Below are 25363 nucleotides of genomic sequence, written 5' to 3'. Positions count from 1 at the left end.
AGTTTCACAGTCTGCCTCCTGGTCTCAACCTTCATTAGTCACTGTCCTCCAGTCGCCACTCCCATCATGCACTGGTGCTGCTGCTCGCAGTGTGGTTTCAGTTGTCTGAGACTGCAGTTGTGTGTGTGTGTGTGTGTGTGTGTGTGTGTGTGAGAGAGAGAGATTTAAGCCATGGTTGTTGGTGTCTACATTCACTCGCGATTGGCTTAATACTATATTTTTTTTCTCCCCCTTCAAAAAACTGCCTCCAAAATTCAGGTGTGTTTATACTCGAATTCAATGTAAAAATATTCAGTGTTTTGATTTAAAATTCCTGCTAGCCTTAAAAATGGCCATATATTCGGTGCTCTGGGAAACCTGTCTCTATCGGGCAACAATGGATTCAACTGACAGCAGCAGTCCACCAATGCGATGAACACGAGTTGCAGGGGTTCACAAGCTTGCCAACACTGTCTCCCTCCACCTCAGCATGACAAACCCAGAACACTGTCTAGCCTAAGATGCATCATTGCAGCCTACGGTGCCAGTGAACTTGAATTGAAAGTGATTTGTGTTATTGGTAACAGTACAATATTTTTGTTAGTAGCTTGTTTTATAATGGAAGAAATAAAACGAATTCATACAATGTGGGCTATAAACTGAAGGTAATAGCATATGCTGAAGAACTTGGAAATGGAGCTGCTGAGTGGCATTTTGGCCCTACACCAACAGGAAAGAACCATTCGCAATTGGTGGGCCAATAAAGAACTGAAAATAATTAGGAAGACTAAATGTGCAAATAGAGGGGTGAATGCAAAATGTCTAAAACTAGATGACGTAGTGAAATGAATTCAAGGACACTGTCAAAATGATGTTGGAATTAATACAAAAATGATTCAAATAAACACTTGTAAGCTAGTGCTACTGTTGAACTTAAAAAGACTTTAAGGGTTGAGTTGGTTGGTGCTACATGTTCATGAAGTATCGTGGACTTAACATGCAAACCAAAACCAAAATATCTCAGAAAATGCCACAAGAGTATGAAGAGAAAATATTATCTTCCCATCACTTTATTATTCAACAGCGAAAGAAAACCAGTGTGGATCTAAGCCAAATAGTGAATATGGATGAAACTTCCCTGACATCTGATATGCCGAGTAACAGAACTGTTGCCATGAAAGGTGCTAAAACTGTAGCTATAAAAACAAGTAGACACAAACAAATGCACTACAATATTGTCCTTTGAATAGGGATGTGGAAATGGAATAATAATTGCTTGAATAATTGGAAAAATTGATCGGAAAGAATAGCTGAGGAAATTTTGAAGGTAATTTATGAAAAAGTGCACAATCTTGGGTGAACTTTAACTTGAATATCATTACATTCAAGGTCAAAAAACATAATTTGCATTACATACTGCTGCTCCAGTACTGTGTGGTACCAAATAATCACCGCAACCACTGAAACTGCTCATCTATCTATAAGTTCTTAAACACACGAAGCACAATATTTTTAGCATAAATAAACCAAGTTCAATACTTGCCTATCAAGTCTAGAGTCATTACCTTCACATTAATCCCATTGTGTTTAGTCTTGAGTGTGACAATGTCAATGCAGGAATGCTCCTCCAGATAGGGTGTTAATTATTATTGTCTGCACTGGACCTCTTGATGCAGGATCTCAGTGGTGAGTGAAATGATGAACAGATAGGAGTTGAACTTATAACTGCGCGAATAAATATTCCTTTACTAATAACTTTTTATAATGCTTTTAATGAATGGTTAAAATACACTTTTAAAAACTCTGGTACAACAGATCCAAGCATACGTCCCGACGCTGTCACTTCCCGAAAACAAAAAGGGGAAAATACATGAATTAACAAATTGGAGAGTGTATTTCTTACTTTGTTTCATACAGGTATTTAAAGATGTATCAAAACATTTTCTTGCCACAAAACAACTTGCTAATTTACTTTTTAGTGGCATCTGGTTTATAGCTCTTTCTGTTTATACAGGGTTATTACAAATGACTGAAGCGATTTCACAGCTCTACAATAACTTTATTATTTGAGATATTTTCACAATGCTTTGCACACACATACAAAAACTCAAAAAGGTTTTTTAGGCATTCACAAATGTTCGATATGTGCCCCTTTAGTGATTCGGCAGACATCAAGCCGATAATCAAGTTCCTCCCACACTCGGTGCAGCATGTCCCCATCAATGAGTTCGAAAGCATCGTTGATGCGAGCTCGCAGTTCTGGCACGTTTCTTAGTAGAGGAGGTTTAAACACTGAATCTTTCACATAACCCCACAGAAAGAAATCGCATGGGGTTAAGTCGGGAGAGCGTGGAGGCCATGACATGAATTGCTGATCATGATCTCCACCACGACCGATCCATCGGTTTTCCAATCTCCTGTTTAAGAAATGCCGAACATCATGATTGAAGTGCGGTGGAGCACCATCCTGTGGTACGTTTAGCTCCCTGCTTGCTTTATTCGTCGACTTCCGCGGGCTACGCGTGAAACTTGCTCACACGCGTTCAACCATTTCTTCGCTCACTGCAGGCCAACCCGTTGATTTCCCCTTACAGAGGCATCCAGAAGCTTTAAACTGCACATACCATCGCCGAATGGAGTTAGCAGTTGGTGGATCTTTGTTGAACTTCGTCCTGAAGTGTCGTTGCACTGTTATGACTGACTGATGTGAGTGCATTTCAAGCACGACATACGCTTTCTCGTCTCCTGTCGCCATTTTGTCTCACTGTGCTCTCGAGCGCTCTGGCGGCAGAAACCTGAAGTGCGGCTTCAGCCGAACAAAACTTTATGAGTTTTTCTACGTATGTGTAGTGTGTCGTGACCATATGTCAATGAATGGAGCTACAGTGAATTTATGAAATCGCTTCAATCATTTGTAATAGCCCTGTATACAGCTTACATACAGGAAAAGAATAGAAAGAAAAAATATGATTCAATACGTCTTTCATGTTGTGCTGATGGTACTAAAATTACTCCAGTGATCATTTTCAAGAGCTAAATAATGCCAAAACCTTCTGAAATACTACCAGGTGGTGGTGTTCACGTACATGACAAGTGTTGTATGGAGGAGGCTGGTATGAAATTATGGATTAACAGAGTTTGGAAGAGAAGGAAAGGTGCTTCACTGAAGAAAAGTTCTCTTCTTGTGTTAGATCAGTTTAGAACTCATTTGAAAAATTCTGTGAAGGAGAAATTGAGAAAGGAAATACAGAGCTTTCCGTTATTCTGGGAGGACTTACTTCACAATTGCATCCACTTCGTATAAATAAACCATTTAAGGTGTGTATGAGAGAGGAATGGAAAAAATGGATGATTGATGAAACCCATCATGAATTCATGCTGAAGGGAGCTTTAAAACAATCTACAATCAAGCAAGTTTGTCAACGAATGTAACAGCTGTGGTCTAGAATGAAAAGAAGACATTATTGTTAAATCTTTCAGGCAGTGCGGCATAAGTAATGTTCTCGATGGCAGTGAAAATCCTCCTATATATGAAGAGGACAACAATGATGACAAAGAGGAGCAAGAAGAATGAGAAAGTTCAGATGACGAATTTCAGTGATTTTAAAGGTCAGTTTGGTTTTATAAACAAAGAATTTTTTTTTTTTTAGTCTCACTTTGAAATCTAATAATAAAAATGTAGGAAAAGACACATTGCGTTTTACCATATAGAAGACATACATACATACATACATACATACATGCAACCACACTGCACACATGACCGCCAACTCCAGCATCCAGGGCCAGATGCTAGAGTTGGTGGTCATGTGTGTATGAGGTGTGCTTGCTTGAGTGTACAAATGGTGTGTGTTTCTTTTACTGTAACTGAAAGCTTTATATATGTGGTCTTTTAATTGTGCTGTCTGCAACTTAATGTGTCTTCTTTATGGTAAGTAACAATCTGCCTTTCCCTACACTGTTGATATTCCTACCTGCAGTTTTCATTGATTAACAATAAAATTTTATTTGTTTAAAAAAAAAAAGCTTGGACAAGATAAGATACTTTATTGTCACATAACATGTTTTTATACAATCATTCGATTGAGAACATTGGTGACTCGTCAGTCTTTAACCTAAGTTGTCCCAATATTTTATATACTACAGGAAATGTGACACACATTGCTTATTATAATAAAAATACAACATATATTTTAAATCTTTTCGTAACTCATCAAATCATTACCATAGACTTTACACACCTATATGAAGTATGAATGTATTGAACGGAATACAAACTGCCATTCAAACTATAATTCTATATATAAACATGAATATACAGTGAACATGTATACTTTGTATCTATATGGCTTCGAAAATATACCATTTGCACTTGTATCGTTACTCCCTATTCCTGTTTATAAATTCTTCTAAACTATAACATTTGCTTTTTATTCATTTAGAAATTCTTCTAGACTATAATAACATTTGCTTTTTAGGCATGTGCCAATGGTCTCTAATGTGGGTTCCCCAAATATTGACCTTATCTTATTTCTGATCTTCAGAGCCATGTAATATGGATTATTTTCATATAATGTGAGTTGGTGACAAGGTAGCATGTATTTCAATTTATGTCTAGTTTCATAGCCATGTGTGAATGTATTTCCTTCAAACAGATGCGAGTTTTTCTGTTCAAAGAGAAGTACTTCATATATGAAGATGGAAGGGATTGTCATGAAGTCCAGGCTTTCGAATAGTGGTTTACACAAATGTCTACTATAGGTTCCTGTCATTGCTCTGATGATGATGATTATTATTATTATTATGTAGTTTGAAGATTCGAAGGAGGTTTGTCTTTTCAGCACCCCAAAAAATTATTCCATATCTTATAACTGTTATGAAATACACATGGTATACAGTCCATACTAATTCATCAGTGTTTTTGCAGCAGACTACACCAGTTGAGTCATCTGTGTAAAGTGTTGTATCTGTATTTACTTTGCTACGCATGTCATTTATGTGATATAAGAACAGAAGTGGTCCTAATATCGAGCCCTGGGGCTCACCTGCTTGAATTTCTTTCCAGCTAGAGCAAGTTTTCTCTCCCTTTTGATGTATCACCACCATTTGGTATCTGTTTTTGAGATAAGATGAAAACCATCTTATAGATTTTCCATGGGAGACATAGGTACTCAATTTTTGGAGCAGTAGCTTATTGTTTACTGTGTCAAATGCCTTTGAGAGGTCACAAAAAATACCAGATACACTTTGTTTGTTGTCGAGGCATTTACTTAATTCAGAGATTAGTTCATTTACAACTCATTTACAAAGTGTTTCGTCACTTCCTAAACCCATATTGGTTATTGTGAATAATATTACCTTCTTTATTGTACTTTTTTAATTGATTACATATTATTCGTTCAGAGAAAAATTATGGTGCATCTTAAAGCCTGTAGTGTCTTACCTGTAAAATGGGGTATACTATGATTCATGTGTCTCTTCAATTAAAAGCCTCTATCATGGTCTAGTTGTTACAAGACTGTGTTGAATACATATTGTTGATTAACATCCTTCATTTTTACTGATTGTGTTCATATATTGTATCATTATTCAGTAGACCGGTAAATACGGCAAAGACTAGCAAATCCACCGGTTAGTCCCTCAGCCGTTAGAGGTAAAACCCAATGGGACTCGGGGCAAGTAAGGCTAGCAACCTGCTTCCCTGGTACTTTAAATATGATGCTGGCAACAGTCAGAGCAAAATGCCTCGGACCTTTGGAGGTGACGGAGTCCCACCTCTAACTGACAAACCAGGGACTCCTAAGATACGACTTGGCAAACAAATGGTAATGAGATGGGGAGCTATTAATATCAATGGGGGCTACTCTCGGAAGAAGGTAGAGCTGGCAGAGGCTGCAAGTAAGATGGGGCTGGACGTTTTAGCTGTTAGTGACATTCGGGTAAGGGGTGAGAAGAGGAAGTGGGAGAATACAAGGTCTACCTGTCAGGTGTCAAAGCAGGAATAGCACAATGGGGTGTAGGGCTGTACATCAGGAAAGAAATGGAACCCAGCGTAGTTGCAATAAGGTATGTAAACGAACGACTGATGTGGATAGATTTGACAGTGTCTAGCAAGAAAATTAGGATTGTGTCAGTATATTCGCATTGTGAAGGGACAGATCAAGATAAGATGGATAGTTTTTATGAGGCACTCACTCAGTGATGTAGTTGTTAGAGTAAAGGACAAGGACAGTGTTCTGCTCATGGGTGATTTTAACGCCAGGATTGGAAATCGAACAGAAGGGTATGAAAAGGTTATGGGTAAATTTGGAGAGGATATGGAGGCCAACAGGTACGGGAAACAACTCTTGGATTTCTGTGCCAGTATGGGCTTAGTAAACACAAACTCCTTTTTTAAACATAAGAACATTCACCGGTATACTTGGGAAGGCAGGGGAACCAGATCTGTCATTGACTATATAATAATAGATCAGGAATTCAGGAAGGCTGTGAGGGACACACGTGTATTCAGGGGGTTCTTTGATGACACTGATCATTATTTAATCTGCAGTGAAATTGGGATTGTGAGGCCGAAAGTGCAGGGGGTCAGGTCCATATGTAGGAGGATAAGAGTGGAGAAACTTCAGGATAAGGAAATCAGGCACAAGTACATAACAGCGATCTCAGAAAGGTACCAGTTAGTTGAATGTAGTCAATTACAGTCATTGGAAAAGGAATGGACAAGGTACAGGGACAAAGTACTAGAAGTGGCTAAAGAATGTCTTGGAACAGTAGTGTGTAAAAGTAGGATGAAGCAAACAGCTTGGTGGAATGATACAGTCAAGGCAGCCTGTAAAAGGAAAAAGAAGGCGTATCAAAAATGGCTACATACCAGAACCCAGGTAGACAGAGAAAGTTATGTTGAAGAAAGAAACAAAGCCAAACAGATAATTGCAGCATCCAAGAAGAAATCGTGGGAAGACTTTGGAAACAGGTTGGAGACTATGGGTCAAGCTGCTGGAAAACCATTCTGGAGTGTAATTAGCAGCCTTCGAAAGGGAGGTAAGAAGGAAATGACAAGTATTTTGGACAGGTCAGGAAAACTGCTGGTGAATCCTGTGGATGCCTTGGGCAGATGGAGGGAATATTTTGAAGAGTTGCTCAATGTAGGTGAAAATGCGATCAGTAATGTTTCAGATTTCGAGGTAGAATGGGATAGGAATGATGATGGAAACAGGATCACATTTGAGGAAGTGGAAAAAATGGTCAATAGATTACAGTACAATAAAGCGGCTGGGGTGGATGAAATTAAGTCGGAACTCATCAAATACAGTGGAATGTCAGGTCTTAAATGGGTACACACGATAATTGAAATGGCCTGGGAGTTGGGACAGGTTCCATCAGACTGGACAAAAGCGGTAATCACACCAATCTTTAAACATGGAAACAGAAAAGATTGTAACAACTACAGAGGTATCTCTTTAATCAGCATTGTGGGTAAAATCTTCTCAGGTATTGTTGAAAGGAAAGTGCGAGTACTAGTTGAGGACAAACTGGATGAAAATCAGTGTGGGTTTAGGCCTCTTAGAGGTTGTCAGGACCAGATCTTCAGCTTACGGCAAATAATGGAGAAGTGTTATGAGTGGAACAGGGAATTGTATCTATGCTTTATAGATCTAGAAAAGCCATATGACCGGGTTCCTAGGAGGAAGTTATTGTCTGTTCTACAAGATTATGGAATAGGAGGCAAACTTTTGCAAGCAATTAAAGGTCTTTACATGGATAGTCAGGCAGCAGTTAGAGTTGACGGTAAATTGAGTTCATGGTTCAGAGTAGTTTCAGGGGTAAGACAAGGCTGCAACCTGTCTCCACTGTTGTTCATATTATTTATGGATCATATGTTGAAAACAATAGACTGGCTAGGTGAGATTAAGATATGTGAACACAAAATAAGCAGTCTTGCATATGCGGATGACTTAGTTGTGATGGCAGATTCGATTGAAAGTTTGCAAAGTAATATTTCAGAGCTAGATCAGAAATGTAAGGACTATGGTGTGAAGATTAGCAACTCCAAAACGAAAGTAATGTCAGTGGGAAAGAAATATAAACGGATTGAGTGCCAAATAGGAGGAACAAAGTTAGAACAGGTGGACGGTTTCAAGTACTTAGGATGCATATTCTCACAGGATGGCAACATAGTGAAAGAACTGGAAGCGAGGTGTAGCAAAGCTAATGCAGTGAGCGCTCAGCTACGATCTACTCTCTTCTGCAAGAAGGAAGTCAGTACCAAGACTAAGTTATCTGTGCACCGTTCAATCTTTCGACCAATCTTGTTGTATGGGAGCGAAAGCTGGGTGGATTCAGGTTACCTTATCAACAAGGTTGAGGTTACGGATATGAAAGTAGCTAGGATGATTGCAGGTACTAGTAGATGGGAACAATGGCAGGAGGGTGTCCTCAATGAGGAAATCAAAGAAAAACTGGGAATGAACTCTATAGATGTAGCAGTCAGGGCGAACAGGCTTAGATGGTGGGGTCATGTTACACGCATGGGAGAAGCAAGGTTACCCAAGAGACTCATGGATTCAGCAGTAGAGGGTAGGAGGAGTCGGGGCAGACCGAGGAGAAGGTACCTGGATTCGGTTAAGAATGATTTTGAAGTAATAGGTTTAACATCAGAAGAGGCACCAATGTTAGCACTGAATACGGGGATCATGGAGGAACTGTATAAGGGGGCTATGCTCCAGACTGAACGCTGAAAGGCATAATCAGTCTTAAATGATGATGATGGTGATGATGATGATGAGAAAAATTATGGTGCATCTTAAAGCCTGTAGTGTCTTACCTGTAAAATGGGGTATACTATGATTCATGTGTCTCTTCAATTAAAAGCCTCTATCATGGTCTAGTTGTTACAAGGCTGTGTTGAATACATATTGTTGATTAACATCCTTCATTTTTACTGATTGTGTTCATATATTGTATCATTATTCAGTAGACCGGTAAATACAAATGTTAGAAATAATACACAATTAAATTAAATTGTTTGTAGCATTGCAGAGATTTGGGAGTACAGATGAAATCTTACTTTCACCGCATTCATCACTTTCACATGGTGAAATTCGTGTGTCTGATTCATTGGTATAGAATTTTTGCACAGAGAAGTAATTGTGTAATTCTTGACCAGTGCCCTTCACACAGTGGGTCACATTAGTGTGTGTCTGGTACTTCCTAACATTTAACCATTGGTTTGCAGGCCCAAATGTACCTTTTCACTCCAGTGCCTACTGTACTCGACCGGGTGGACTCCGTTCATGCTGACTGGTTGTTTCTTACCAGTGGAAGCGTTCAGGGCCCTGTTACAACTGACACTTAAATGTAATGTCAGTAATGTCATCTATATATTCACTCCAAAAACTTACAAACCAAACACATTGTTACAAGAATATATTCAAAAAACAAAGACTTTGAGACTTAACAAACAAAAGCGCTGGCAGGTCGATAGACACACAAACAAACACAAACATACACACAAATTCGTCTTTCCCTCTCCTTCCCTCTTTCCTGATGAAGCAACTGTTTGTTGCGAAAGCTTGAATTTTGTGTGTATGTTTGTGTTTGTGTTTGTTTGTGTGTCTATCGACCTGCCAGCGCTTTTGTTTGGTAAGTCTCAAAATCTTTGTTTTTAGATACATTTTTCCCATGTGGAATGTTTCCCTCTATTATATTCATATCAAGAACATATTCATACGTAGATATCTTTTATTTGGTGCACCTACTTCAGAATAAGTGGAATTTGCTTAGCTTAGATTAACTGTTATACTGACATTTTCAATAAAATTCTGCATCTGTTTGTTTAGACTAGCTCAGAAATACACATAACTTACTCCTGGTTGCAAGGTAAAAGTGGTTCTTGAGCAGATGTCTGAATGTAGCACTAATAACTGAAAGATGTATTTTTTTGTGAGATGGTCTAAAATTCCCCCTTTCCCCTCATTATCACACCAATATGCAGTATTCATTGTGTGATGAACTGTAATGATTTTATGCATTCTGTGCTCAAAACCTAGAAAGACTTGGATCCTAACCATAACATGACCTGATATTGCTGGACATCAGGTGATGTGAAAGTATCATACAAGCACATTAATTAATTGAGGCACATGGCGATTTGTGTATTGATTGTAACCAATTGATAATGAAAGTAAATAAATAAATAAATAAATAAAAACAAAAATTTAAAAAATAAGGCACCTACTGCAAAGTGGTGTCAAGTAGGGCAATTAGTTCCATTATTTTGTATGCAGCTGTCAATGCAATGAGGTACTTGGGAAAGTATCTCTTGATACCAAAATTAAAAATTCTGCTGTGGAGTGCGATCAGCAAAAGACTTTGTAATAGAATGTATATTCTTAGAGATTATTGAAGACACTTCCTTTTATAAACAAGTGAGTGGCTGATAAATGTACTTTCACTATGCTTTCTACCACAGCACGAATACATCTTGAATATTGTGAACTGCAGCGTAAAACTGTATTATACACAGTGCTTCCCACCACTGGACTGTCCACAGGTGCAACAGGGAAGGTGGGTGCGTGCGTGTGTGGATGGGTGGGTGGGCGTGTGGGAGGGCAGGTGGGTGGGTGGGCAGGTGGGTGGGAGGGTGGGTGGGTGGGTTGGGTGGGGGGTGGGGGTGAGTGAGTGGCTGAGTGAGTGGCAAAGATGTGTACGAAGAAGGAATTGTATTCTGTCCCACTCTTTCAACAATCCAAAAATTTTCTTTCTTAGGGGAATCAGACACAAATCTAAATCATCCATATGGGCTGTACTGAGATCTGAAGCTGACACATCCCAAATACATATTTCTGTGTAATATATAGTGCATTTTAATAAGCATATCTGTTTCACAATATTGATCTCCATCTGGTTATTTTTTTCCTTTGTCCTGCAGGTGGTGACTTACACTTTACCATTTTCAATGCCTAAATTCAATGCATATAGTGGGATGTGTTATCAATAATGTTATTGCTTTGCAAACATCTCCAGAAATAACAAAAATTATGATAGTTCATATATTTATTTTCAATTAATAAAGATTGCAACATCCACCTATAAATGTATATCACTTTTGTTTTCACAACATTACATTACAAATAATACACATCTCACATCCACAAGACTACTACATACATATTTATAAATAAAAATAGCTGCCCATAAAGAGTAAAATCTAGCACAGCTGTCTGTATCAAATCTTGATATTTTAGTACAAAAGCCTTATCCTATGAAAATTATCAAAAAAAAGAGGAGATAAAATCTGTGTGAAAGAGAAAATGCAAAGGAGACAGATATATCAAGTCTCGGGTCAAGAGATGAAGAAGAGATAACAAACACAAATAGCTACTATCAGTCAACACACACACAGAACTGAAATGACAGTGGACAGAAACAAGTGAAAAAGAACCTGTGAAAATGTTAGACGAAACACATTATTAAGACCTGAAAGAAGTCAAGACAGAGAAAGAGCAAACATAAATAGAAGATGGGGATGGTACTTACTGGAGAGAAGAGAGAATAAAGGGGCAGTCTCAAAAGAAGACAAAATAAATATGAAGTAGAGATATAATCCTTGTTCTTTTTAAGTCCATTAAGACTTGCATGGTACAAAGAACTCCATTTTAGAACTTTAAAAGTGATGAACAGTACCATTGTAGATTTATTTAAAGTGTAGTGCTTTCAAAACTTTAATTAATATCATACATAACTGGCAGCATAATTGTACTCCTAAACTCCATCCCAAGTTAGGTACAAACTCATTAGTTTACAGGTTTTTCTTTTTTACTTTAGACTTTGCTCAAGACTTTCCATTCTCTTGGCCACTAAAACATTACATATCAAATAGTTTATAATGTTATACAATTATTTTGCCATAGAGAGCAATTGTTTTCAGCTTTGTACCTCTCTACTTTTCACAAATTTTAAGCTACTGTTTCTTCACACGACTAAGCTTTTCTAAAAAGATGTTGTGGTTCTTCACAGTAGCGAGTAGGCCTGCAGTGTTTTCAGCTTGACTGCCCCATGAATAATCTATTGATTCATTACTTAATGTTGTCATTTGTCCACCAAGGGCTTTGATAACAGCATTTCCAGCACAAATGTCCCATTTATTTATGGCAGTGGTATGAACATAGGCGTCAAAATTTCCAGTAGCCACTTGTAATGACTTGTAACCTGCAACATATTTCTCTGTGATTAATATACAGCAGCATGCTGGAAGAAGCATTACAAGGCAGAAAATATTACACTCATATTCCTAACATCTGTTTTACAAGCAGTTAAGATGTACCTACAAGGCTATAAATTACCCATTTCTACTTCAATCTACAAACTTAACAAATTACACTGGTTTACAATTGTCAAATGAAAGTGGTTTATTCTAAACAGGTTTATAATGAGAAATTATAATCTGAAAACGTAATTTTGTTGACAGGACTATTTTGTGTACAGTTTGTAGGAATTGAGACTTTTGATAGATGTCGTGGTGTTTTGTTTTACAATGAAAACGAAATGCCTACTGTCTCAGCTGCATACACCAGCTTAATTAAAGAGGGTTACAAGATCTTGGAGGAATATGCTAAATTCATTGCAATATAATGGAAAAAGAAAAATATGAGGTAACTTCAACTGCTACACCATTAGGAATGTAGTAAGGTTACAAGAAACTACGCACATTTGTTTTGCAAGTGAACAATTGTGACCAGTAATCTCCCTATAAGAAAGAGAACTGAATTGAGCAGTAATGGAAAGTGGATGAAAAATGTGCAATGTGATAGCCAGGTTGCTCATGAACATGTACTTCCTTACCCACTTCACACCAAATTTGGCTACTAAAACAACTCATAAAAACCACTGGTGCAACAGGCACAGCATTTGCACAACTTGCTGGCAAATTCCCTCATGTCTAAATTGCATAGATATGGCAAGTTGTTTTTGTGGGTCCTGGAATTAAGGAGCTCCAGATGAATGACATTTTGGAGCACAGCAAACTCCATATGAAAGAATGCATATATGGTATGTTTAAATAAGTAACAGACGACTTTGTCAGCTGAGGAAGAAGAAGAAGAAGAAGAAGAAGAAGAAACATCTGTTATAAAATGTATTATAAAAAGGCACAATGAAAGAAAGTTTGTACCTTATATGTTAGTGGATTATTTTTGCATGATAATTTCAGACAAGAAAGATGCTTAATGCAAGATAAAAGAGTGGCGGCTCAATTGTCTGTCAACATTAGTTTTCAAGAAATGCTATCATGAAGATATCATTGTTACAACATGGAGCTGCTGTAACAAGTATATTTGAAATGACATGTGTGGGACTGTGTGTGTGTGTGTGTGTGTGTGTGTGTGTGTGTGTGTGTGTGTGTGTGTGTGTGTGTGTGTGGTTTTTTTTTTTTTTTTGGGGGTGGGGGGATCTTGCTCTTGGTGCTTGGTTCCTATTTTAGCTAGGAATGATGGGTAAAAAGTTTTTGGTTTAGTCCAGAGCAGTGGCCATTGTATAATCATTCAACCATCTGTCTTATTGTAGCTATGTTACAGTACACTAAGCAAGGTTTGAAGGATGAACCGATGCTAGCAATCAGGCAAACTGTGCGAACCGATGAATTCCTCTTGCGAAAGATGTTAATTAGTCTGAAATTAATGCTCAGGTAATGGCACGATTTGTATGTGTACCATTCAGATTTCAAATGTAAATATGTGCAAACAACAAGTTTTCTGGCAGCTTTTTGAAGTGTACCACTTCCATACTTTATACTAGTATGAATTGGTTCAAACTTTGCACGAACATAGATAAATTGATGAAGTCAAAACTTATTTTTTTTTAATCCAATAATCTCTATCCATTGTCATGATATGATGGTGTAACATCGAGGTAAATGTAGCATGTAAAATCCATTCTTTCATGAATTGAATGCACAGTTAATGGTTTAAAGCGATTCAAATGATTAATTTGAATCACTTTAAACCATTAACTTTATATTCAATTTGCATAAGAATTAATTTTACGTGCTACATTAACAGTAGAACTCCAATTATCTGAACTCCGGCTACCTGTATCGTTGATTATCTGAATCACAAAATAGTGATTCTGTCAACGTGCAGTATCGATCTTCCCTTCATGAAGCTAGTGTAAGCGCACTGCGAACATTATGGGGATAATGAGTCACCATCACCACGTTGCTGGCCTGGCCCATCTGTTACTGCTCCTTTTGATTTCTAGGCAGTCTGTGTGTCTTGGACCTGCTGACTGTACATGTTGTTTTGTTTGTGAGTGCATTTCATCATTCACCAAGGCTTCCAAAAGAAAATGTGTTGTGTTATCATTAGTGGATAATCTAAAAATTATACAGCAAAGGAGTTACAAGTAAACAGCTGGCTGAGATGTTCAGAGTTGCACAAGTAACGATTTCAGACATCAGAAGGAGCAAACCTATGCTTTTAAACTTTGTATTAGTGCTTGAAAACTACGATGGGCATTCTTCAAGAAAATAATGAAGCCAGCAACAAACAAAAATGTAGAAGATGCTATTTTCAATAGGTTTTGCAGTAATGTTCTATGGAAACCAATTTTGGGTCTAATTCTTTGCGAGAAAGCTAAGATCTTAACTCAGAAGCTTGACTGTTCATCCTTCAAAGTAAGTACGGGCTGGCTAAGAAATTTTAAAAACGGGCACATTGTCCATGAATTAGATTTAAGTGGCAAGAAGTTGTCAGCAAGGCTGCCAAAAATTTTATAAAAAAAAATTGAAGTTGTACAAAACTCAGGATCATAGGAGTCTGCTACAACACATGAAACTAGTCTTGTTTGGAAAGCTCTACATAACTCCACCTTAACATCTAAAAATGAGTGTAGTGCTCCAGGACATAAAGCTACAACAGACCGTGCTACAGTACTTACCTTAGCAAACTGTACGGGAAGCCACAAAATACCCCTTCTGTTGATAGGGAAGTCAAAAGCCAAGAGCATTTCAAAATGTGAAAAAGCTTCCATTGTTTACTGAGTGGTACGAAAAAATTTTCATCCCTGAAGTGAAAAAGCAACAAAAATCTCTGGGAAAAGAAGGCAGTAAAGTGATTCAGACTGTTGATAATGCAGCAACTAAGCCCACTGGAGAATTGTTGGAAAGAGGGAATGGCCAGTTCACAACAATCTTTTTACGGACAAACATCATAAGCTTGTTGCAACCACTGGACCAATCTGCTATCGAAACCATGAAATACCATTCCAGAAGGCAACTTTTAAGGAAACATTTGTTAGAGAGCGAAGACAAAGAAGGTGTGTTGGGTAACGATAAAAAAAATAAATTTGAAAGACTGTGCTTACATGGGGGTGGAAGCTCGGAGCTTGGTTAAAGCAGTCACATTAAGATGCATGTGAAACAAGTTGAAAGGCATACCAAATGAAGAAGAGAAGGAAGAGAAGGAAGAGAAGGAAAAGGAGAAAAAGGAAAAAGAAACGCAAGAAAAGGAAATGGATGTGACAGGAGAAGATGAGGATGACTTGTCACTTGAGGAATTAAGAAACATTCTATTGAAAATTCCTGGATGTTCCGAAGTCAGTAGTGTGTGATTTGTCAGATCCTGGGTTTCAAATTCTAAATGATGACGAACTTATTGAAAACATGAGAGAGGAAAGTGTTGAGCAAGATGATTTTAATGTTGAAGTTGTAGCAGACATGGGACCATCACATAGTGAAGTGTTTGCCTGACTTGAAACTGCGTTGAAGTGGATGGAGCATCAGCTCAAATGTGACCATATGCAACTTCTCAATGTCAACCTACTGTGTGACTTGGCTACCTGAAAATGGATGAAGACAGTCAAACTGCTTACTCTGACCAAAATGTTCAGCAAGAAATTCTTTCAGCACCTGTACTGTACAGTTCGCTATATAACATGTACGTCAAAGTGTTGCATTTTCATATTAATTAATTAATTAATTAATTAAAACCTCTTTTTCTTTAAAAATTTTTTCCTCCCATTTTTAAAATACAGTACTGTACATACAATACGTAATTACTGCAATTAAAATTTGCAGACCCTTTTTTCAAAAAGCACCCAATTATCTGAATTTTTGACTATCCGAATGGGTCCATTCCCAATTAATTCGGTTAATGGGAGTTCCACTGTACTTCGACTTTACACTATCATATCTCAACAATGGATAAAGATCATTGGATTTAAAAAATCATTTTAACTTTATCCATTTACCTACCTTCATGCAAAGTTTGAACCGATTCATACAAGATTTTTCTTTTTCTTTTTTTTTTAATACACTCACATTAACCTCCAACACATGAAAGGTGGGAAAGTGCAGGAGTAGATGAGCTAACAGTGCAAACAATTAAAGACACCTGGAACCAAATGGTTACATCGGATGCTGGAGGGTGATACAAAAAGCGTACGAAGTGCTGGATGATAGGAAAAAAGGAATTATAATATAATTGTTTAAAAAAAGGAAGAAAAAAGAAATACATCAACCACCGAAGAATCACATTGATATCACATTGTCAGCGGAAAAGATATAGAAAAGAGACTGAGGAAAAGCCTAGAATGTCAATTTGAGGAACAACAGCATAGATTCCAAACTAAAGGGGAATGATAGATCTCATTTTTTTCTCTTCATCAGTTAAAGAGGAGAATTGGAGGAAAGGAAAGGACCTGATCGTAGCATATTATAGTGTACCAATGGGTACAATATGAGAATGTTTGAGAAAACATAATGTTCCTAATTCATTAACTAAAAAAGCAGATAATGTATGGAGGTTGTGAAAGCATTGTACAAGTAGGAGGTGGAAGAACAAAGAGAGGTGTTCAGCAAGGCACTTTGCTTTCCCCATTACTCTTTGTTACACTTATGGACACAATCATAAAAAAATCAAGAAAGTAGAAAAAGAAGATCTCAGCACTTTTGAATTTTCTGATGACATTGCCATTTGGGGAGAGATGGAAATGGGAGGTCCAGAGGAGACTAGTTTACTGGAATAAAAGATTTCAAGAATTCAAGTTGACTGTGAGTAAGAGCAAGACAGTGATAAGGAAGATGTTTGGACACCCACACCTCGTAACATTGTAAGGTAACGGGGAATAATATGGCCATACAGCAGTTTTGCTGGCAACGGAAATAACAGCTATGGAAAAAATGGATGGTATGTGAAAAGCACAAAGACAAGTCATATATTTATAGACTCATCTTTCCCTGATAAAGAGAAGACAGCATTCAGCAGTTTCAGATGGTTTAAATTACTTGGTTACATAACTGCATATAATTACTGTACATGACTTTGCACTTAAGTAAAAAATGTAGGGTGTGCTTGTAATGAGTCCTTGAAATAAAAGTCATGTGAAAACGAGCTCTTCCAAGTAGTTCGTAATTTAAATTTAAAGCACAGCAGCAGAAATACACTCCTGGAAATGGAAAAAAGAACACATTGACACCGGTGTGTCAGACCCACCATACTTGCTCCGGACACTGCGAGAGGGCTGTACAAGCAATGATCACACGCACGGCACAGCGGACACACCAGGAACCGCGGTGTTGGCCGTCGAATGGCGCTAGCTGCGCAGCATTTGTGCACCGCCGCCGTCAGTGTCAGCCAGTTTGCCGTGGCATACGGAGCTCCATCGCAGTCTTTAACACTGGTAGCATGCCGCGACAGCGTGGACGTGAACCGTATGTGCAGTTGACGGACTTTGAGTGAGGGCGTATAGTGGGCATGCGGGAGGCCGGGTGGACGTACCGCCGAATTGCTCAACACGTGGGGCATGAGGTCTACACAGTACATCGATGTTGTCGCCAGTGGTCGGCGGAAGGTGCACGTGCCCGTCGATCTGGGACCGGACCACAGCGACGCACGGATGCACGCCAAGACCGTAGGATCCTACGCAGTGCTGTAGGGGACCACACCGCCACTTCCCAGCAAATTAGGGACACTGTTGCTCCTGGGGTATCGGCGAGGACCATTCGCAACCGTCTCCATGAAGCTGGGCTACGGTCCCGCACACCGTTAGGCCGTCTTCCGCTCATGCCACAACATCGTGCAGCCCGCCTCCAGTGGTGTCGCGACAGGCGTGAATGGAGGGACGAATGGAGACGTGTCGTCTTCAGCGATGAGAGTCGCTTCTGCCTTGGTGCCAATGATGGTCGTATGCGTGTTTGGCGCCGTGCAGGTGAGCGCCACAATCAGGACTGCATACGACCGAGGCACACAGGGCCAACACCTGGCATCATGGTGTGGGGAGCGATCTCCTACACTGGCCGTACACCACTGGTGATCGTCGAGGGGACACTGAATAGTGCACGGTACATCCAAACCGTCATCGAACCCATCGTTCAACCATTCCTAGACCGGCAAGGGAAGTTGCTGTTCCAACAGGACAATGCACGTCCGCATGTATCCCGTGCCACCCAACGTGCTCTAGAAGGTGTAAGTCAACTACCCTGGCCGGCAAGATCTCCGGATCTGTCCCCCATTGAGCATGTTTGGGACTGGATGAAGCGTCGTCTCATGCGGTCTGCACGTCCAGCACGAACGCTGGTCCAACTGAGGCGCCGGGTGGAAATGGCATGGCAAGCCGTTCCACAGGACTACATCCAGCATCTCTACGATCGTCTCCATGGGAGAATAGCAGCCTGCATTGCTGTGAAATGTGGATATACACTGTACTAGTGCCGACATTGTGCATGCTCTGTTGCCTGTGTCTATGTGCCTGTGGTTCTGTCAGTGTGATCATGTGATGTATCTGACCCCAGGAATGTGTCAATAAAGTTTCCCCTTCCTGGGACAATGAATTCACGGTGTTCTTATTTCAATTTCCAGGAGTGTATGTTGGGCTGGTGTACTTCAATCAAAATGTTTTATAGTAGAGTTAAGTTATAAAGATGTTTAGAACATCTGCAAAGTAAGTCATTATTTTATTAAGAAGACACCATTCAGTTTTGATCTTTGCAGTGCCAGACAAGTATTTGCATGTGCCATATTTCGTGCAAAGACGTCATTAAATGAAGTGAGAGGGTGAAACTGTGTCAAAACATGGCATTATTTCTAATTATGTAAATCCGATAGCATGTCACAAATTAGTTCTGATTTTAATTTTCCATGCTTAAGAATAAAAGTATGTATTAACTACAAGTTGAAAATAGTGTAATGCAAAATAGACATGAAAATACTTGTTTTGTGTTTTGATGAGCGTCATAGTTCCATTGCATAGTGCATTTTTTTTTAACTGCAACGAATTATAAAATTATGTGGTGATAAATGTGTGTAAAATTATACAATGTATTTAGGTTTAAGTATTTAAATCTTATAAAAATTGTAAACGAATTTTGGCCATGTTTAGGAATTATTTTGATTAATGTAGTGTCACGTGACCCGACTCAGGACTGAGGATATGAGCAGGAAGTGAGGTCTTTGGTGGTTGTCTGTTGTGGTAGTAAGCTTGGAGCGGCAAAGTGCCACGAGTGTAAGCATGGATGCCGGTGTATGCAAATAAACTGTGAAGGAACAACCTGAAAGTGTGTAGGCGCGAGACAGTAAACCATGTGTACAAACTCCATCGATTATTATTTATCCAGATCGGATTTATTTGTGAGCTTTAATTTGCATGGCCACAAAGTTAGAAGTTTAACAGATAAGTTTCAATCTGAAATTGTATAGTGCACCTCATTTTGCACAAGGTTGTGGTATAGACAATTGGGTATTCAGTTCAATGCTGTTCAAAGACTAGCCAATATATGACTCATTATTAGGGGTGCAAATGCAACCGATCACCCATCCCACTTCGCAGATGAGCCACAAGTAAAATAGGTAGTGAACGAGCCCGAGTACAGTTGCAACATCATACTGGAAGGAGAGAATGTTGAATGTGTGGAAGGTTTTAGTTATCTGGGTACTGTCATTTCAAGTGATGGAAGCGCCCAATTAGAAGATTTAAATAGAGTAACAAAAGGACCCAGCTTCTTCCACCAACTATGAAACCTAATCTGGGACATTGGAGTTCCTCTAAGAGCTAAACAAACCATATATAAAACATATCTCTTGCCAATCATGACATATAGTCTGGAGATATGTATAGTATATATCTGTCAGGGATATCTACATAAATGATCTTTTGGATAGGGTGGATAGCAATGTGCGGCTGTTTGCTGATGATGCTGTGGTGTACGGGAAGGTGTCGTCAGTGAGTGACTGTAGGAGGATACAAGATGACTTGGACAGGATTTGTGATTGGTGTACAGAATGGCAGCTAACTCTAAATATAGATAAATGTAAATTAATGCAGATGAATAGGAAAAAGAATCCTGTAATGTTTGAATACTTCATTAGTAGTGTAGCGCTTGACAGTGTCACGTCGATTTAATATTTGGGCGTAACATTGCAGAGCGATATGAAGTGGGACAAGCATGTAATGGCAGTTGCGGGGAAGGCGGATAGTCATCTTCGGTTCATTGGTAGAATTTTGGGAAGATGTGGTTCATCTGTAAAGGTGACCGCTTATAAAACACTACTACAACCTATTCTCGAGTACTGCTCGAGCATTTGGGATCCCTATCAGGTCAGATTGAGGGAGGACATAGAAGCAATTCAGAGGCAGGCTGCTAGATTTTTTACTGGTAGGTTTGATCATCACGCGGGTGTTGTGGGGGTGCTTCAGGAGCTCAGGTGGAGGTCTCTAGAGGAGGGGGGGGGGGGGCGTTCTTTTCATGAATCGCTGCTGGGGAGGTTTGGGGAGCCGGCGTATGAGGCTGACTGCAGTACAATTTTACTGCCACCAACTTACATTTCGCGGAAAGACCACAAGGATAAGATAAGAGAGATTAGGGCTTGTACAGAGGCATATAGGCAGTCATTTTTCCCTCGTTCTGTTTGGGAGTGGAACAGGGAGAGAAGATGCTAGTTGTGGTACGAGGTACCCTCCGCTACGCACTGTATGGTGGATTGCGGAGTATGTATGTAGGTGTAGATGTAGATATAAGAGAGAAGAGATTAAATACACGCATATGAAATAACATTTCTTGGGTCATTCCTTCAAAAACCCAGGGGGGAGAGAAGGGGGCGGGGGGGGGGGGGGGGGGGGAGGGAGTCAGGAATGAATTTGTAATGAGAGATCTCCAGGTGACCTTGACCAGGGAGGAAAGAATGAGTGCTGCGAGACTGAAGTGGTTTGGTCATATGAGGTAAATGGACCAGACTAACTCCATGTCAGTATTTGGAGGTGGATGTAACTGAGCGGCCTACAGTTGAGCTGCTGTAAGAAGATCCCCGACAGGTTGCAGTGTGCTGCATGCAGTAGCTCCATATGCCTACTGCAACCAGTCACATCATATGATTCTGTGAATGTCTCTATAATAATGCCTCAATGTTGCCACAGTGCTGCATCCCTCTGCACTTCATAGTTGAAAGCTGGCAACAGCATTACTAGCTGCCAGGGATCAACTTACATAGATTCAACTACAGGTTTGAGTTTCAACACTCAAAGGACAGCCAGCATCAAAATTTACTTCTCTGGAAACAGATTTTTTATGAGAATTAAACTGAGTGTTTGACACCAAATAACATCACTAAAGCAAATCTCAAAAAATGGTCAGACAGTTGGGAGCTGGGCAGGCCAGTACCTGTCTTGTGAAGGGGAATATTCTAGTATAGCTGAAAGAAACACATAAAAATAGATAACAGCACACACCACTTTCTTTTTTTAATAGAAGTAAAAGGAATTGGGGAAGTTTTACGGGAGAACGGGGATGGGTATTCTCAGAACATTGAACATATTCAGTAAAGAGTCACAGTTTTGTTTGGCCTTTGGGAGAAACTGAACTGACAGACACTTAAAGATAGACAAAAACTATTCTGAAAAAGCCTACTTACAAAGTTTCAAGAGCCAGCTTGAAATGATAAATCTATAAATGTACTAGAACCTCTCTTGTATTGCTCCTGCAGGGACTGCAGCAAGGACAAGATTGGTTTAATTACAGGGTGCAAAGAGGTGTTTAAACTATCGTTCTTCCCATATTTTGTATGTGAACAGAACAGACAAATGCATTAGTAACTGGTACAATGGGAAATATCCTCAGCCGTGCACTTCAAAATGGTAGTCAGAGTATCGACACAGAACCAGGGATAAGAATGACTTACATAATATTGAGAGGAATCAGGCCACGGATAAAGGAAAGCCACACTGATGAGAGTATACAACAAATAAGGCACACCATATGTCTTTGTAATTTCTTCCCTGTGGCACCTATGGTCAGCTCCTGTTGCCCTGCTCACCCCGACAATGCTCTTGTGAAACCATATGAGATAATCTGATCACCATTCCTACTTCAATGTTCTTGACCCTACAACATTCTCTGCAGTACATTCTTCCATTTCCAGCCTCACCACTGACAATATATACAATGTTAAATGTAGTTCAATATGCAATACTACTCATGTTGTTTACTAGCTGACATGTGCAGCTTTCTACATGGGGATGGATCACCACAAAACTGGCACAATGCCTGAACAGACAACTGACTATGGCAGGTGTTCCAACAGTACCCCACAAGGCATGGGTGCCTGCAAATACCCATCAGCTTGCCCATAAGCAGGCACAAGTTGTATACACAACCAACCAGGTGGTTCTGCTTCACCGTATTATGCCCACATGAGCCACTTGGTCAGGCCTGCCCGTGGGAGATCAATCATGCAATACAATCGCTTAGGCTATGGCCAGCTGACTGACTACCCACACAACAGGTATTTGTCCACTGCTGGTAGCAGCCTGGTCTAAGGGATATCTAGTACAGAGTTGCTGAGCACTCATTACAGTCAAACTCTAGAGACACAAATGAATTTATTTTGTTCAAATTTACTATGGACTATGTTACACATCAACCATATCTAATTTTTATTCTTGAGTTCTATCCAATATTTCTCCATTTTTCCTGAGTGGGCCTCATTGCGCTTCTGCAATCAAGCAGTTTCCAAAATCTTCTAGCATTTGTGGCCTTTGAAATATCTTGTTTGTTAATGATACTCCTATATTCTACTGTATTATTTTTGTCATTGGTACTATTACATGTTATTATGTTGTTTATTGCCTCTGGTATGATGTTAATTTCTGTAAATATACTCCTTTGCTTCTTTCAGCCAGTTAATTTTGGTCTTCCAATCTGTATGTATCCAAGACGATTTGATCTATTTTCTATGGTGTTGTTGTTCCCATATAGGTTTAGTCCTCTCTTGTTAAAGAATGTTGTGAGATTTTCAATTTTCTCATACAGTCCTTCAATTGGTCATAATTTGTATTCTTGATCGTCTTTCTTAAACCCCTAGAATTTGTCTCTCCTTTAATTTCATGTTCTTTAGCAGACACTTCTTTTTAATGGGATATATTAAACTATATACAGACTTCACTTTCTGGTTTAATCATTGGATTGTAGTGCCAGAGTTTTATGATGAAATTAGTTTTTCGTTACAAATATTTTCATAAAACTGGTATACCATTTACATCTTTTTTGCTCTTCCCTGTAATCCAGTACTTGATAGCCCAGCTGGTGATATCCATTCCCCCTCTGTATTTAAATTGATCTGTACACTCATTATTCGTTAGCTGATAGCCCTGCTTCTGTTATCCTTTCCCTACATATTTAAATTGCTGTACACACTTAGCATTCATTACCTCATATACTATCATTGTCCTCTACTCTCACAAATGCCTGCCCCCCCCCCTCCCAGCCACTCCTCACATTATAGGAATATGTGATTCCCAGAGCTAGGATTGTATTACCTATTTTTTGTATTTTACGTACGTTTGTATCAGCTGTAGTGCAAGCTGCACCTCCTGCAGGCAAATTATGGCCAGCCTGTTTTCTATTTGTAAATGTAACAATTCATTTAATGATTTTTTCCTTCTATAAATGAGAATCATTGGTTTCTCATTCATGTGAAAATATTAAAAAAAAAAAAAAAAAAAAAAAAAAAAAAAAAAAAAAAAAAAAAAAAAAAAAAAAAAAAAGTTCACACTGACAACAGAACTGATGCAATCTTCTGGTTTTAAGATCTGTAATGACACTGATATTTTTATCTCAGTTTTTGTGTCGAGAATTGCAGTCCTTGCTCCCACTGCTCTCTTCAATACCTGAGGTGTGCATTGCACACAAGAAGCCAAAGAGTCTCCATAATCTACATACCCAAATTTGATTTGCTCATCAAAAACTTGTGTCAAGTCCCAAATTGTTTCTTCTACAACAGTAGCTCAGTTCTGGCTTTTAATATTGGAACCTATATTATAATATATTCATTGCAAACCCCAATGACGACTCATGGGTGCTGAGTTTACATTTATGTATGAAGATATGTTAGTCATACGAGAAAGCAAAGTATCTGATAGAAACTGTAATGGTGAAATGAAGAAGTTAAAAAGAATATACGTCAGAAGTAGATCCAAACACAAAGACACTGTCTTTATAGCATCAGTGACAAATAAACATATTTCCTGAATGGGTAATGTAACTGAACCAAACATAAAATATTATTGCAAATACTGAATATCTAAAGATAGTAAAACTTTCAGAGAGAATTTATATCTCTTTGTTAGACTTATGTCAAGAACATGCAGACTGCAACTAAAAATACAGAAGAAAGTAAAAGTAACTTTGAAATCTGGTGAAAAATATAAGGAAAGGGGTGTCTTCCCCCTTGAGTTGAGGGAGTTGAAGACCCAATAATCCAACTTCACCTTCCCTTATTTTTTCATCGCCCTTATTACAACAAACTGTAACTCAAAACTTACGATTCAATGTCTATCACTTAAAAAAAACTTAAGCTTAATTTCTATGTGAATAAATACCTGCTCCTCCAGCTTCAACAATTTCAGCATCATTTCCAAATGCCAAACGTGTAATGTTCTTTGTATTTCCAGTGTGAGATCGAGAAATAATTATCTTGTTCAAATTATTCTGGAATTTAAATAAAACATTAATAATAAAGCCTTGAAAAAGAGGATGAAGTGTTTGATGAATGTTTCTGTACTTACATCAGGAACATATTTAATGTTGGAAGATGTTCCTTTCCCAACCCAACCCCAGTACGTGTTCGGCTCCTGCTCAAAAGGTTTGTGGATAATACCCAAGATGGGTTTCCCCTTCACAGCAACACATATCATTGTTGTCACATACTGTAACAAATTTTCTGCAAAATAAACATACAAAATGAAGAAAGCTTGTACATGGAATAAGTTCACATAGTAATACAAAAAACCAACAAATATAACATATGTCTGTTATGAAAATCTCCTATCAGACGTAGCTATAGGAGTACAATGTTGTACACTTATAAAAACAAGTGAACAGACCCCCTCCCCAGACACA

At 38.9% G+C, this 25363-nt stretch overlaps 1 protein-coding gene across 1 annotated transcript in view; it reads right to left on the bottom strand.

Moving 5' to 3' along the window:
* Positions 1-11016: 11016 nt before the first annotated feature.
* LOC126175348 (inositol monophosphatase 3) overlaps positions 11017-25363 on the bottom strand; it is a 40938-nt gene continuing 26591 nt past the window's right edge. Inside the window, exons 3-5 of the mRNA XM_049922077.1 lie at positions 25030-25184; positions 24844-24952; positions 11017-12189 (exon numbers count right to left, since the gene is read on the bottom strand). Of these exons, the coding sequence (XP_049778034.1) occupies positions 11942-12189; positions 24844-24952; positions 25030-25184 (512 nt within the window). The 3' untranslated portion in view covers positions 11017-11941. The remainder of the gene's footprint in view (positions 12190-24843; positions 24953-25029; positions 25185-25363) is intronic.

The sequence above is a fragment of the Schistocerca cancellata genome, chromosome 3 (assembly GCF_023864275.1).
Source record: "Schistocerca cancellata isolate TAMUIC-IGC-003103 chromosome 3, iqSchCanc2.1, whole genome shotgun sequence".
Classification (NCBI taxonomy): Eukaryota; Metazoa; Arthropoda; class Insecta; order Orthoptera; family Acrididae; genus Schistocerca; species Schistocerca cancellata.
This window is presented reverse-complemented; position numbering and strand designations above follow the sequence as displayed.